Raw genomic sequence first — 14,545 nt, 5'->3', positions numbered from 1 at the left:
ACTACCCCCCCCACTAGCTCCCCGTCTCCGACTGGGTCACCCCACTTTCTCCTGTAATTACCATGTCACCGCCCGAAGCTAGACTAACGTGAGTGAGTCGTCGGGTTTCTTCCGCTCCCTACCCACACACACACACACCACACACCAACACACACACACACACACACACACACACATACACACACACACACACAACACAACACACACACCACACACACACACCACACACACACACACACACATCACGACTACACACACACACACACACACACACACACACACCACACCACACACACACCACCTGCATGTCTTGTCGCCGTCGACTCCACACTATGCCCCAAGATCGTGTCTTCTGACGGTACTAATACCCGAATGGTGGGAAGCCGACAAAGAGCGAAATTATGTACAAAAAATGAGGGAGAAGGGAGGGTTAAGGGAGGAAATGAAGGAAGAGAGGAACAAAGGACTAATGATTACAAAGGGATTAGGTGACGTAAATTTGGTTAGGAAGAAAAGAGTGTTTGTGTGTCAGGCCACTGTAGGGTGCGCGCCGACAGGCTTTCCTCGCAGAGACCCTGGTACCTCCCTCTCCGTCCGAGGCTCTCTTTGGTGAGGTATTTGGTGTGTCCATAAAGAGAAAGTGTGTAACTCTGTGTGAGTGATTAATTGATTTGGTCATGTGTTGTGTGTTTATTTGTGTACTTTGGACAATCTTTTTATAGGTGAGCAGTTGGCCGTGAAGGTATTGTCCTATGTAATATATAATTAAATGTGTGTTTTAGAGGTGTGTGACTCGGTAAACCACCCCCCACCCCCCGCTGTTCACAGCCTGGAAATCTACTCTGACTTCTGTTACACTGCTGTGGCAGCTGCCCATGCAAAATGTGCAGAGAAAAACTGTAGCAACATAAGAGCAAATGTGTGAAGAGTGGGAGAGTTAAAAAACACCACTTTAAAAATAGTATACAATTACAGTCATCATCTGTGTTTGATTATTTTAAAGATATGTTACTGTTGTTAAGTGTATTGGTGGATTTCCTTATGCTTAAACAAGTTACACAAACTTTAAACAGTGAAATTAAGGGAGGAATGCTTTGATATTTTCAAAGCTCCATTTTCGAGACTCAGTTGGAATGATTGATTCCCCTTTCATGCCGGTGCAGTCACTATGGAGTTGATTAACTTATCTTAGCATTGAGGCTGGAAGAAGAAGACATTTTCCATTTAATTTGTATAAAAAACTCAAATGTAAACATTTTAAATTGTTGTTTACTTTTTGCTAGGCGAACAGCAGCTGGATTTTCCACTGGTTTTGTTATCTAACGGGGAAGTAATTACCCAGAGAGAAATAGTTCCAGCCAAGTGGCAAACTCCATGTAAGCAAATGTGTAAATGCCTTAATCCTACATTCTTCCTAATCTCCACTGTCTGCAAATAGATGTCTGTTTGTATAAAAGTCTACGAAAAAGAGGCCCTACCCCCAACTTCATTTATTACCCCAGTAAACATTTTGACTTTATCATCCCAATCGCACTTCGACCCTCTTTTGTCAATTGGCAACGTCCACATTCCAAACTGGAGGCTGCAAAATGCTATTCAACAAACCAATAAGTACCAAATAGTAACCTAGCTTGGGGCGGGGAAATTAATTGCAGGCAACGAGGGGTTTTATGCTAGATGCCGATTGCCGATGCTTTCTCACTGCTCATTACTGCTACAAACACAACTTTTTTTTCCATAATATCTATATCTGTTGTTATCTTTTATTCTATTTTATTCTAATTTCCCTACCATTCACTCTCTGGACCCCATTCAGGCTCTGGATAAAGATTCATACACACACATCCCTGGTTACCATGGAGGCATGCCAGCAAAAGGTCGGCCAAACAAAGGTCTTTTCTTCCCGTCTATCCCCCAGCTGACAGTGAAGTCACTGTTTATGTTTGTTTACAACACTGTGCAGCTAGCAGGAGTTCGCAGCCACTGTACCACATCAGTAACTTCAAGCTAAAGTATGTGTGTGTGTGTGTGTGTGTGTGTGTGTGTGTGTGTGTGTGTGTGTGTGTGTGTGTGTGTGTGTGTGTGTGTGTGTGTGCTTCATAAATCAGATTTCACGTCTATAATTTTCCTCTGGGAAATAATTTTTGCGTTACGGTTGNGGTTGATGAATTATCATCTAATGATTTGTATGATGTTTTATTTATGTTAAAGCTCACTTTGAATGATTCTATCTAATGATAATGTAGAAAAACTAATATTTTAAATTTCGGGACGGTCCACATTAATTTCGGGACGGCTTAGATTGTATTTTGGGACGGTTCCGGGAGGATGGTGAAAAAAGTTAGTCGAGAGCCCTGATTGCCGTTCGAAAGCGCTGGTGACGCTGTAGTATATATGCCAGGACTGTAGATGATGCTGTTCTCACAGAATCAGCCCATGAAAAGACACTGTTAAATTGAGCGAAATGAGGAATGGCTAAAATGCATCATCTGTTTGGTATTTTGAAAAATAAAAAGTATAAATATGCCTTATATAGGTATGGTCCTACACTATATTATTCAAATATAGCATGATAGGTCCACTTTAAGAGAATTGAACAGTATCTCAAATATTTTGCAGCTGATGGTGCATGTTCAGTTTACAGCGATGAAAGAGTTGCAATCATGATCATCTTTTTAATGCGACTTCCACCATATACTGTATGAGCATGGACCCATAATCACGTGACCAAAGTTTTATACTTAAGTCACATGATGACAACAGAGCAACCTCAGTTAACCACAGTTAAAATGCTGGCTATAGCCGCTAACCAATGGAAGAGGGTGAAAGACACTGAACAAACTGAGGGAGAATGCAGAGTTGGGTGAGTGAGCCCTTATAAAAACAAGTAGTCAAATTAATATTTAAAAAAAACACAAGCAAATTTCCCATTTACTGACCTCCTCCCCATCATAGACCTAATGGACACCATAATAGCCTGAAGGCATTTAAGACTGTGGCCAGACAGCAGTGTGGTCTGTCTGTGTGCACATGACTGATTTGACATTTCAACTTGGCTCAGGCTCCAGTGTGTCTGAGCCTGTCGTCATGATGTGAATGGTTGTGATTCTGAGCGACTCACCAGTGTGTCGTCTGCCTCCTTCTCTCCCTGTTCCAGCTGGCTGTCTTCCTGCTTTTGCATCTCCTGGCTGTCTGATTGGCTGTCCTCCTCAGTTTGACCTCTTACCTTGGTCTCTGATTCGTCCCTATAATCAGGCTGCTGCATGCATGCATGGGCAGGTTAATGAATAAAGAAAAAAACAAATAAAAAATAAAACAAAAACAGTGGAAAGAAGAAGGGACAAGGGAGGAGGAGACGTTGTGTCGTGATAAAGAAAATGAAGAAAAAAAGACAAAAAAACACAACAATAAGAATAATTCAACCAAAATTGTGTCCATCCGTATGATAACATTAAGACAATGAAAACAATTAAATAAAACAGTTGATATGGATCTCACAAGACAAAGAAAAGGATGTAAAGAAAAAAGAGCTTGGTCGAAGAGGAGAAGGAGAGAGTGGAGAAAAGGAAGAAAAGGAGGATGGAGGGCAGAATGAATGGCTGGAGGAGAAGAAATGGAAATGGAAGAGTAGGGAAAAGGAAAGACAGGGGAGTAACAGTCATGGGAGTTAGGGAAGGGAAAGAGAGAGAGGGGGGAAATAAAGAATAAGTAGTAAGGCGGTTATGATAAAGAATCAGAGCGAAGGGGAACAAAGAAAAAAATGTGCAGATGGGGAAGCAAAGCAAGGACAAAGGAAAAGAAGGAAGAGCGGGAACAAGGGAAGGAACGGGATTTGAGGTGAGCAAGGAGGAGTCAAGAGTATGAAGTAGTGAAGCAGTTAAGGAGATAACAAAGAGGAGGAGGTGTGAGGAGTTTCAAAGAAGGGGAAGAGGGCGATGGAAGTGAAGTGCAGAAACCGACCGTTATGGTGCCCATGCAGTGAGGAAAAAGGGAAGAAGGAAGGACGGAGGGAAGGGGAGAGGGACAAGGAATGAGAGATTGGAGGGGTGTTGGGACTCAGTATCGGCCTCTAATGGAGTCTAAACATAAAAATGTATCCTCTTAAAACTTAGCGCAATTTCCTCACATCCTTATCCAAATTATAGATTTGTATTTATAAGAAATACTTTTTCCCTGTAAAGGCAGTAAAGCAAATTGCAGAAATATCCATAATTTTTGGGATTTGTTGATACGCGGATAAAAGTTGCAATTTAGCGACAACATTTTTAAATATAAAAAAGGATGGGTACTGTTTTATAAAACTGTTCCTATGTGTTACTATAACTGTCATTCTTTTGATTGCATTTTGACCATTACATAGAAATGAGATGCTCACACTAAGTCATAAATAATAGACAATCAACCGTAACGCAAAAATTATTTCCCAGAGGAAAATTATAGACGTGAAATCTGATTTATGAAGCATGATTGGAAATCTCTTTAGAGCAAGCTCACTGTCTCATCTGCAGCTTTGAGAAATCTGTATTGACACCTCTTTCAATAATAAACCCACGTAGGTTTCACTACCAATATATTATATTGCATACAATTGATGGATTTTAATGTCTCAGATTGTTTAATATTAGTCTTCGGACTACAGATGTTGGATTTTAGCCATGGAAATATGAAGTACATTTCTAAGTGTTGTGTTTATACAAATATATCTCTTATGATGACGTCTACAGAGCTGAAATTGACAACCTCAGAAACTAGGTTCCTTTAAAGGTTTAAATAATAAAACCAACACTGTCCTATTTAGTGCTTTTAAACATATTCTTTTCTATTCTATAGTTGTCACAGTCGTTTAAATTATGATGCCGCATTCCGTTTCACTACAAATGAAAAAAAGGGAATCTATGGATACAAATGTAACTCTATTACTCAATCACACTAAACCCAGGCTGCATGTTTTATGAAATGTTGATGAAGAAATGTATATAAATAAATGGTGCTTTTATGTGCTCCTGATAACTTTATTAGGTCAATTCATACTAACAGGCTCCATTTGAGGCCTAAAGCAGCATCCATGCACCAGGTTAGGAAGCATTGGACAGCATGCAGAGGACACGGGGGGCCTCAGGTGGAGAGGGTTACACTGGACGCTCAAATCTGAATACATCTAATACACCAATATTAGTATCAGAAATCCTTTATTAGTCCCACAGCGGGGACATTTACAAATGTAACATGGGGCTATTTGTCAACTTACACTGATCATGTTAGGTGCCTATAGAATGGATAGGCAAAAGAGTCATAAACAGATCAGAATAAATTAAAACGCAATGATAAAATTGCAGTGGTATTTCCGATTTGAGCGTGTTTTGTAAATCCATTCTCCACTGTGAGGAGAAACTACAGCAGATGGGATTGGGAGGGTTTTCAGCCAAACTAATGGAAAGGCACTTGACCAAACACAAAACTGAAGAATAGCACAAAAAAAAAGCAACAACAGAATATTCAAACCCAACAAAGTGAAAGCTTAAAAAAAATATACTGATAATAACTGAAAGAGACAGAGTGATAAGGAGTGAAAAGCAGGAGTGTGTCTTTTACCTTCTCCACAGTAGTGTTCAGTACATCCTGCTCCTCTCCAGAGCAGGGGGGGGGCAGAGGAGACGCTCCTTCCACCTGAGGGTCCCTTCCACCTGCGGGGGTTTTCCCCTGGCTGTCCACCCGCTCCACAAAGGCCTGGAGCTGCGTGTGGAGGGCCTGGAGCCGGCTGGTCAGAGCCCCCACCAGGGGCCGGTCCGCCAGGTCAGACAGCTCGCAAATCTGGGGCAGAAATAAATAATTTATCTCAAATTTGTTTATTATTGGTTGTATAAGGGGACTGCTTGGGATTATGTGGGGCTAATGCAGCATGTGTATGAACAATCAGTGTAAGAAATACATTAAAAAAAGTTGTAATATAAATAAAATAAAAATGTATAATGAGGCTGTGTTCTTTGCGCCTCTAGTTTCTTCATCTTCAAAATCAGAATGAAAATTAGGTTTATTGCAGGTTTACACATACAGGGATTTCCTTTGGTGTACAATGGTGCATACATAGGACTAGTGCGTTGGTGTTCGGATCAGGGGAACACAGGTTCAAACCCCACTGCAGTCAGCTTGTCGTAGACAAGAGACTTCACCCCAAGATTGCCACAGTATTAAGTATGTAAGTCGCTTTGGATAACAGCGTCTAACAGGTAACATGTAATGTAATATAACTAAATGGTGTGGTATACACCAGGGGTTTTCAAAGTGTGGGTAGGTGAGCCTCCCCTCAGAGAACATAAGAACAGCCGCGCCCCCCCTCCCAATTATTATTGCTGTTATTATTATTATTATTATTATTATTATTATTATTGTTGTTGTTGCTATAATGCAGGGGTATTCAATTGCATTTCAAAGAGGTCCAGTAAGAGAAAATGTAATTAAATGCTCTGTTTTCGCTGTCTACCTTCCGCCATTTGAAATTACTCCGACTGTTTTTCTCCTCTTGTCTCGTCTCTGTGTGTGTGTGTTTGAATCTATCGTGCTGACTGCACCGATTTGATTGGCTGAGTAGCGTCACCTCCTTAAAACATTAAACAATAACTTTTTTAAACCTTTTTATTTTTATGTTTTAAACATATTGTATAAAACTCCCCCACTACTTGGACTATTCCTTGCACCCCTCTAGAATAAGCCCGAATGGTCTCAACTATATTGCATCAGTAACGTGCACTTGTTATTATAACAAGATCGCAAGGACACTGGTAGCGATCGGAAAATTGAGTGTTGTTCAGTTTGTGTGTTGTGGAACATGCGTGTCCGTGCATGAAAATATACCACACACCCAATTACAATTGCATGTTCAATTCACTACCCTGGAAGTTAATACAGTTGTTAAAGTTGGAACAGCCTGTGGACAGCCGTTCTTCCTTGCATGTCAGTCGCCGACACCTTCTTACAGAGGACAGGCACATCTAGCTGCAGCACGACCCGTATATTTCCGCACGCCGTGTTCTCAAGACATATTTTTTTTAACATTTTCAACATGGTGGATAAATCCTTATATGCTCCAGGCAACACACTGAACGTCAACTTTGCCTCCTTATTACACTCACACCCCTACTTTAGTGGGAACAATGAGTCTGCGTCTTTGATGCACAGAGGAATAAACGCAGATCATCGTCTGGCTGCAGCCTTTACCGGTACTTGCTTTTGATCAAAGTCAATGCGGAAAACCTGCACTCACACAGGTAGGTGGAGGTGAAGGGAATGAGCACTTTTACAGCCTTTTTGGCGAGGTGGGGGAACTCGGTCTCCACAGACAGCCACAAGTGGGCAAGTGTCACTTTACTCGTCTTTTTCTCGTTCTTTTGTGTCTCACACTGCGCCTCCCCTGAAGCTCTCTGGCGCCCCCCAGGGGAGGCGCGCCTCACACTTTGAAAACCGCTGATATACACAAAACACACACACCAAAAATAAGAATGTTTCTGCTATCTTAATTTAAGACAAATGCACTTATATATTAGGCCAATTCAAGAATGTAATTCTTATTGAAAGCTTTATTTGCTGATTTTTAAACTTAATTTAAGATTTACATTCTAAGTTTAAGACAAAGTCACTAATATATTGTGTCAATTAAAGCCAATGATTCTTATTGTAAGCTTTCTTTGCTAATTATAAATCTTAATTTAAGAAATACATTCTTAGTAAACTCAACCAAAACACTCATTTTAACTTATTCTTTCTTAAATAATGCAGAAATCCTTGCTTGTAATAAGCAAAATGTGCTTAAATTGTTGTCTAGTTTCAAGGCCCATTACGGTCTTTCGCTAGATTTTAATTCTAGTTTTAAGAATTATAGCCAAGCAAATTTGGCTCATCCCATTGGCAGATTTTTTGCTTGATAGAGGACAATCTGACTTGATTCAAGAATATTTTGCTTGTTTTTGGAAGGGCTGTTTTTGCAGTGGCATTTCTGGCAATCTGTTAGTCTCGCTGAGTCTGCAGCAGGCCACATTTTGGCCTTTGTTGTGGCTCAAAATCTGACATGCAGAGAAAATGTTGGTCTCATTTCAAAGCGGAGAATCTGCATATTAATCCCGATATGTTATGATCCACTAAAGCTAGGCACGATATGATACGAAAATGTTTTTTTTATCCACGCCATCATCTGAACTATAAAGGGAGCTAGGATGGACAATTGAGTAGGATTGAACTTGTGCTGAGTCATTAGGAACATTCTATTCTGGTGGCTAATATAAAGTTATGGTGTACTTAAAGAGCAGAGGACGCCATGTACCTGGCTGTGAGGTTTCTCCAGGTCACACGACTCCGCTGCGTCGCTGCTGCAGACCTTGTGATAGATGGAGGGGGAAGAGGAGAGGCAGTTGGACTCGGGGGAGGTCAGGAGCTGTATCGCCGTGGAAACCAAGCGAGCCTGGTCCCTCATGGCCAGCAAGGCATCATGGTCCTTCTGCCCCAGGTACCCGGGGAGCGAGGTGGTTGCGTCAGCGTTGTCCTCGATCTTCTTTTTCCGCTCCTTCATCTCCAGAGTGTCGGTCTCCCCCCCCACCGGCTCTTTGCGGTGCGGCGGGCTGATGGAAAAACAGAGAGAGCATGATCAGAGCTTCTCATGCATGTTGGGATTGAACGATGGGATTGAAAGTTCATCATTGACCCTAAAGTGGTTAGAAAATGTGTAAACATCTATAATTTACCTAAAGCCTCCGAATATCTACTAAATTGACTTTGTTCTGAGCAGAGATGGGGCCGTTACTAAAAAAAAGTAATATATTACACTACTTCGTTACTCTCTACATAAAGTAACTTGTTACTTTACTCGTTACTTTACTCGCAGGGCCGGCCCGCCCCTCCCTACAGGCAGATCACGCAGACTGCTAAAGTTTCAAATGTTTTCTTTAGTTCAGTTTCCATTGTCGCATAAGACTGATCCAGATAGCTCCTGAATGTTTTCCTATCTGACCATCCTCTGTCTCCTGCTATCTGTATTTTGCGCAGTATATCTCTGAAAGATGGTGATTCCACTGTGCAAATGGGCAACATTTCCTCTACTATGAAGGATGCTACAAGCCTGTCCATCTCTGCTTTGGTTACCGGTCCTCCAAATTCACATTTTTGCTGCTTCGGAGTCGCGGCGGCACACTCACAATATCCTCACTCTGGGTTCGGGGGTCCTTAGCTATTAGCTTCACCTTAGCATGTGTTCTGTGCAGGTGTTTGTTGAGGTTTGACATGGTGTTTACAGCAGTGGATAACAGCTTCTAGCCTGGACACAGTTTGCACCTCACCGTCACATTCCTGTCTATTCTTCAGACGAACTCAAAATAATGGGCATACCTCCACCCCTCGAAAGTTATCGCTCACTCAGACATTTTTATACAGCAGTGGACGTGGAGATGTGGACGCGCAAATCGCGCAGATTACGTAGGCCTACATATAAACCTGCGGCGGAAACCCCTCTTGTCTGTCAGTGTGATTATGACTGATTTTAGAAAGTAACGAAGTAATGCGTGTCGGGGCAATGTTAGTAACTGTAGTGTGATTACTGAATTATAAAAGTAGCGCGTTACACTACNGTGGAGATATCACTGTCAAATCAATCGACAGTAAGGAGAATTCTTACTTCCGGGTGTACAATTCTATGATTACTACGCTTTTTATTCATAATTTCAGCCGGAGGGAGGGGGAGCGGCGCTGAGGAACAGCAGAGTGCGGGCTGACAGGTGTCTGTGTTGACATTCCCCTTATTGTGGAATAAGGGGGAAGGCAGAGACAGGCTACAAGCAGAGATGGGGTCATTACTAAACAAATGTAACATATTACATATTACTTTCAAAAAAAGTAATATATTACGCTACTTCGTTACTCTCTACATAAAGTAACTTGTTACTTTACTCGTTACTTTACTCGCCGAGCACGTACGAACTGCGCATGCGTGAGTGGCAATAACTCTCCTTACCAGCAGGTGGCGGTAGTGTGTATTCGTCATTCAAAACAGTCAACAACCGGAAGACAGAGAAGAAGAACAGAGTACGTGCTATTAGCATGCAACAAATAGCTGTGCGTTAGCTTCACCTTAGCATGTGTTCTTTGCAGGTGTTTGTTGAGGTTTGACGAGGTGTTTACAGCAGTGGATAACAGCTTCTGGCCTGGACACAGTTTGCACCTCACCGTCACATTCCTGTCTATTCTTCAGACGAACTCAAAATAATGGGCATACCTCCACCCCTCGAAAGTTATCGCTGACTCAACCATGTTTATGCAGTACTGCACGTGGAGATGTGGACGCGCAACTCGCGCAGATTACGTACATATAAACCTGCTGCGGAAACCCCTCTTGTCTGTCAGTGTGATTATGACTGATTTTATAAAAGTAAAACGAAGTAATGCATTTCGGGGCAATGTTAGTAACTGCTAACGCGTTACACTACTCCGTTACCGACAAAACTAATATTATTACAGTAACGCGTTACTTTGTAAAGCATTACACCCAACTCTGGTTGTGAGATTGTTTGTCAAAATTTGCTTTGAAGGTAATGACTTAAATATAAATCTCAATCTTGCATAGCCAAAGATGTTTCATGGTGCCAAGAGGATGATTTCTACTGACTTTGGTGACCAAAAACAAACTACTCTACGCGGTACCACTTTACAATAAGACTACCCTTATAAAGGATTCACAAAGGGTTTATAATTAGGTTGTAAACACTTTATTAATCATTAAGAACCATTTATAAACCAATTCTAACATAGTTTTCAGTGTTTCCCTTAGGTTTACTTCTTTGGGGGGGGGGTGCTGCCTATAGCTTAAATCATCTGGAGCAGAGAGAGAGAGGAGCTGTGGATTATTGTTATTGATTAATGCAGTGTTTCTTAGGGTCAAAAACACTAAACTCACAACTTAAAATGAAAGCCTTTAATTTATTTAATAAAAGAGCACATGTTCAATGTGAAAAGTGACAGTAGATATAGATTATTTGCAATTTGGTGCTATATTTTTTTTTTAAAAGATAAAAAAAACAAAAACATATATAATTATTATTTTTTTTAAACACTTTGAATTTCAGGGTGGTGCGGGGCTCCGTTGGCGGGGCTCCGTTGGAGGGGCACAGCGCCCTCCAAGAGAATGGTAGGGGAAAAACTGGTTTTCATACATCAACACAGGCTCACTATTTGGCAAGATGACTAAGCCTTATAATGGCACTAGCTTACTTCGTCTTCTTCATCAGCCAGCATCCTTGGTATCTGTTGTTCACTGAGTTGATTCCCCCCCTTCCATTTGGATGTTTCTTGGCATCTCTTTATGACCATTTATTTACGAGTTACCAACATTTATAGTTGCCAAAAGGGAGCCTTATTGTAAAGTGTAAAACACATTCCCATTTATTAATGAGTTACTACCATTTCTAATATATAAGGCTTAGCAGTACAGATAAATGTGGGCTCACTATTTGGCAACCGGTCACATTTGCGCTGTTTATCTCATGTCTTATAAAAGCTTATTAATGATTTATAAAGTGTTCACAACCTAATTAAGAAATTAATTACAAACTATTCGTAAACCATTTATAAGGGTAGTCTTATTGTAAAGTGGCACCCTCTACGCTACTGTGTCTTTATTGAAGTGCATTTTTGTCAATAGGGCACTTTATAACTGATTTGATTTCTTCCCGACTGCATAGGATCAGATTGTTTGGTTTTATATTTATTGAGTTATCAACAAAGCTGTTGAAGTACTACAATAAATAGTCTCACTGAAGAATTCCCATTAGAGAACCAAATTGCAGAAGCACAATTTCATCCAAAAATGTTGTACTGAAACTTAAAAACTACCTTGGGAGGCACTCAGCTGAGTCCCCGGCCTCTGCGTCCGTCTCCAGAGCCAGTCGTAGTGAGTAGGAAGAGGAAGAGGAGGAAGGAGCGTTGTAGGAGGCCAGATCGCACCGCTGCAGGTTAGACAGAAGCACTCGGTTCTCGTACTGCAGCTTCTTCACCTTCCCGCCCAGCTCTCCAATCTGAAGCCTCGCCAGTCTGAGCTCCTCCTCGTGGGCGGGGGCGTCTGTGCTGATAAGCACCGCCCCTTCCTGTATGGAGTGCACCGGGCTGTCGTTGAGCAGCCCGTCCAATGAGTTAGACGACATGGAGGACGTTGGAGGCGGGAAGTCAGATTTGTAGCGGTTAATCTCGTTCATCAGGAGTTTGTTCTGTTCCTCCATCTCGATGAGAGACCTCCTCAGAAGCTCCGCCTCCTCCTCCACAAACTGGAGGTGTCTCTGGAGCTCCATGACGTTTTCAGACGAAGCCCCGCCCCCAAGAACCATGGCTCCTCCTAGGCCAAGACCTGACCCCAAACCACCGCCAACACCACTTAGGTCCTGAGGGCAATCTAGGAAAAAAATGACGATAGGTAAGTTACATTTTAATTTGAAACGGTATAGTATATGGGAAAAAGTCCTTTCTGATGTATTGTTGAGAGTTATATGAGAAGATTGACAACACTCTACTATATGGTAAATATAAACCTGGAGTTAGAGGCCTGTTAGCTTAGCTTAGCATAAAGACTGGAAACAGTGGGAAACTGCTAGCCTGGTTCTGTCAAAGCGATGGTTGTGACTGTATACATTCTTCTTAACGCGGATGAAAAGCAGCGCACAGTCCCTAGTAAACCACAAAAAAGCAATGACTTGATATTTTCAATCGATCCTATACGTGAGTTTAAAAGCTACCTTGCTTCATGTCGTCCATCTCAGCTCGGAGCCCCCTGTTCTCCACCTCCAGCTCCACGATGCGTCGACTCAGCAGGTTGGCCTCTTCCTCCACCAGCTTCAGGTGGACTCTGATCTCCGCCTCACGGGTGTGGGGGGAGTCGGCGACCTGAGGGAGAGTTAAAGACATTAAGAAGAAGAGAACAACCTCCTTCATCACCTCCACACTTTCAATCAACTGTAGACATTTAAAAAAGCATGAATTAATGAAGCGCATACAGGTCTTTCTACCATTCTTATCCCATTTGTTTGCACCACTCCATTCATTGTTGGAAAGGACAAACTGTCATGTTGTTATCAATATGAATAGTTATGAATATATTTTCAACATCAACAGTCCTGGATATTCAAATCCTCATTTTGTTGTCCTGGATCATGAGTCCTGGAAGGATATCCTCGTGGATTCATCTTCTTATTATAGACACATGCATTTCCAAACATTTGGACTACCTATGTTGTACATGTATTATCTTTTCAATTTACACACGGCATCTATTGCACGTCTGTCCGTCCTGGGAGAGGGATCCCTTCTCTGTTGCTCTCCCTGAGGTTTCTCCCATGTTCCCCTTTAAACTGTGTGGTTTCTCCATAAGTTTTTCCTTCTACGATGTGAGGGTCTAAGGACAGAGGGTGTCGTATTGTCATACTGATATTCTGTACAAACTGTGAAGTCCACTGAGACAAATGTAACATTTGTGATATTGGGCTATATAAATAAACATTGATTGATTGATTGAAGGTCAATGATAGAAATATAGAATATAAAAAATCAAGAAGATACTGTAAGTGATCTCTACAATAAAACAGTTTAGTGCTGGATGTACAAAGATATTAATAGGAGGATGTGCAAAACAGACAAACTAATTAACCTTTATTTAAACATTAAATAATACTTTAGATTAAGGTCTTCTTTTAAATAAGAAAAAAGCTTTGGGGGTATCTATCTACAGATAAATATTAAGCCTGACAAAGTACTTAACATCTAATATATCGCTTTCCTGCAATGTTAACTATGTTGAAGCACTTATTTTAACTGATATTATACATAATACTCTTATGTATGTAGATAGTGCAAAATGTGCAGAATTCGACAGTTTAATGGTGGAGGTATACACACATATTGATGGATGTCTTGTAATGCGCTGTTGAGGAACCTGTGACCCAAGTTGTTCATTCATTGCATAACTACACCGTAGTTGTGTATATGATATGTCAATAAACCTTAGAAAATCTTGAAAGGGATGTGCAAAATAGCCAATATATAGTTTTTAATTAACTATTGAATAACGAGTAATGAATATACTTTATTACTCGTTTCCATTCATGTCAATTGCAGATAAATGTTTAGTCTTCTCAAGCACCAACTATCAAATATCTCTCCTGATTGTTGGCACTTGACAATCACCTTACCTGAATTTTACTCAGGTGTAACTAAAGTCTGATTTAAGGGTTGTTTATATTTCACATCATTAATCAGAATCTGCAAAGTAACTCAAATAACTCAAATAAATGTAGTGGAGTAAAAATTTAGTTCCTGACGGACGCCAAAAAAGCTCGAGATTANTGTGTGTTGTGTGTGTGTGTGTGTGTGTGTGTGTGTGTGTGTGTGTGTGTGTGTGTGTGTGTGTGTGTGTGTGTGTGTGTGATAAGTGGCAGTCTCTCCAGGTTTAGATGTCTTAAAGGTTGACTTGCTGAGACAGCACTTTGTGGCTCTTATTGATTTGTTAGACCATCTAGAGGAAAAC

At 41.1% G+C, this 14,545-nt stretch overlaps 1 protein-coding gene across 3 annotated transcripts; it reads right to left on the bottom strand.

The window, feature by feature from the left end:
• Positions 1-2,959: 2,959 nt before the first annotated feature.
• Positions 2,960-12,971, bottom strand: LOC104961131 (protein SOGA1-like). 3 transcript variants are annotated; one of them, XM_010789354.1, is made up of 5 exons: positions 12,762-12,971; positions 11,869-12,421; positions 8,315-8,609; positions 5,593-5,811; positions 2,960-3,259 (listed from the first exon to the last, which is right to left on the bottom strand). In XM_010789354.1, exons 1-5 carry the CDS (start codon positions 12,955-12,957, stop codon positions 3,086-3,088), a joined length of 1,437 nt encoding a protein of 478 aa, XP_010787656.1. In that variant the 5' UTR covers positions 12,958-12,971; the 3' UTR covers positions 2,960-3,085. The 3 variants fall into 3 exon arrangements, with proteins under 3 accessions (XP_010787656.1, XP_010787657.1, XP_010787658.1); XM_010789355.1 differs by having other exon boundaries at positions 2,960-3,256; XM_010789356.1 differs by having other exon boundaries at positions 3,164-5,458.
• Positions 12,972-14,545: the final 1,574 nt, after the last annotated feature.

This window comes from Notothenia coriiceps, unplaced genomic scaffold, assembly GCF_000735185.1.
Source record: "Notothenia coriiceps isolate Sejong01 unplaced genomic scaffold, NC01 NC01_scaffold00032808, whole genome shotgun sequence".
NCBI lineage: Eukaryota > Metazoa > Chordata > Actinopteri > Perciformes > Nototheniidae > Notothenia > Notothenia coriiceps.
The sequence above is the reverse complement of the archived record's forward strand: the minus strand, read 5'-3'. Positions and strand labels throughout refer to the sequence as shown.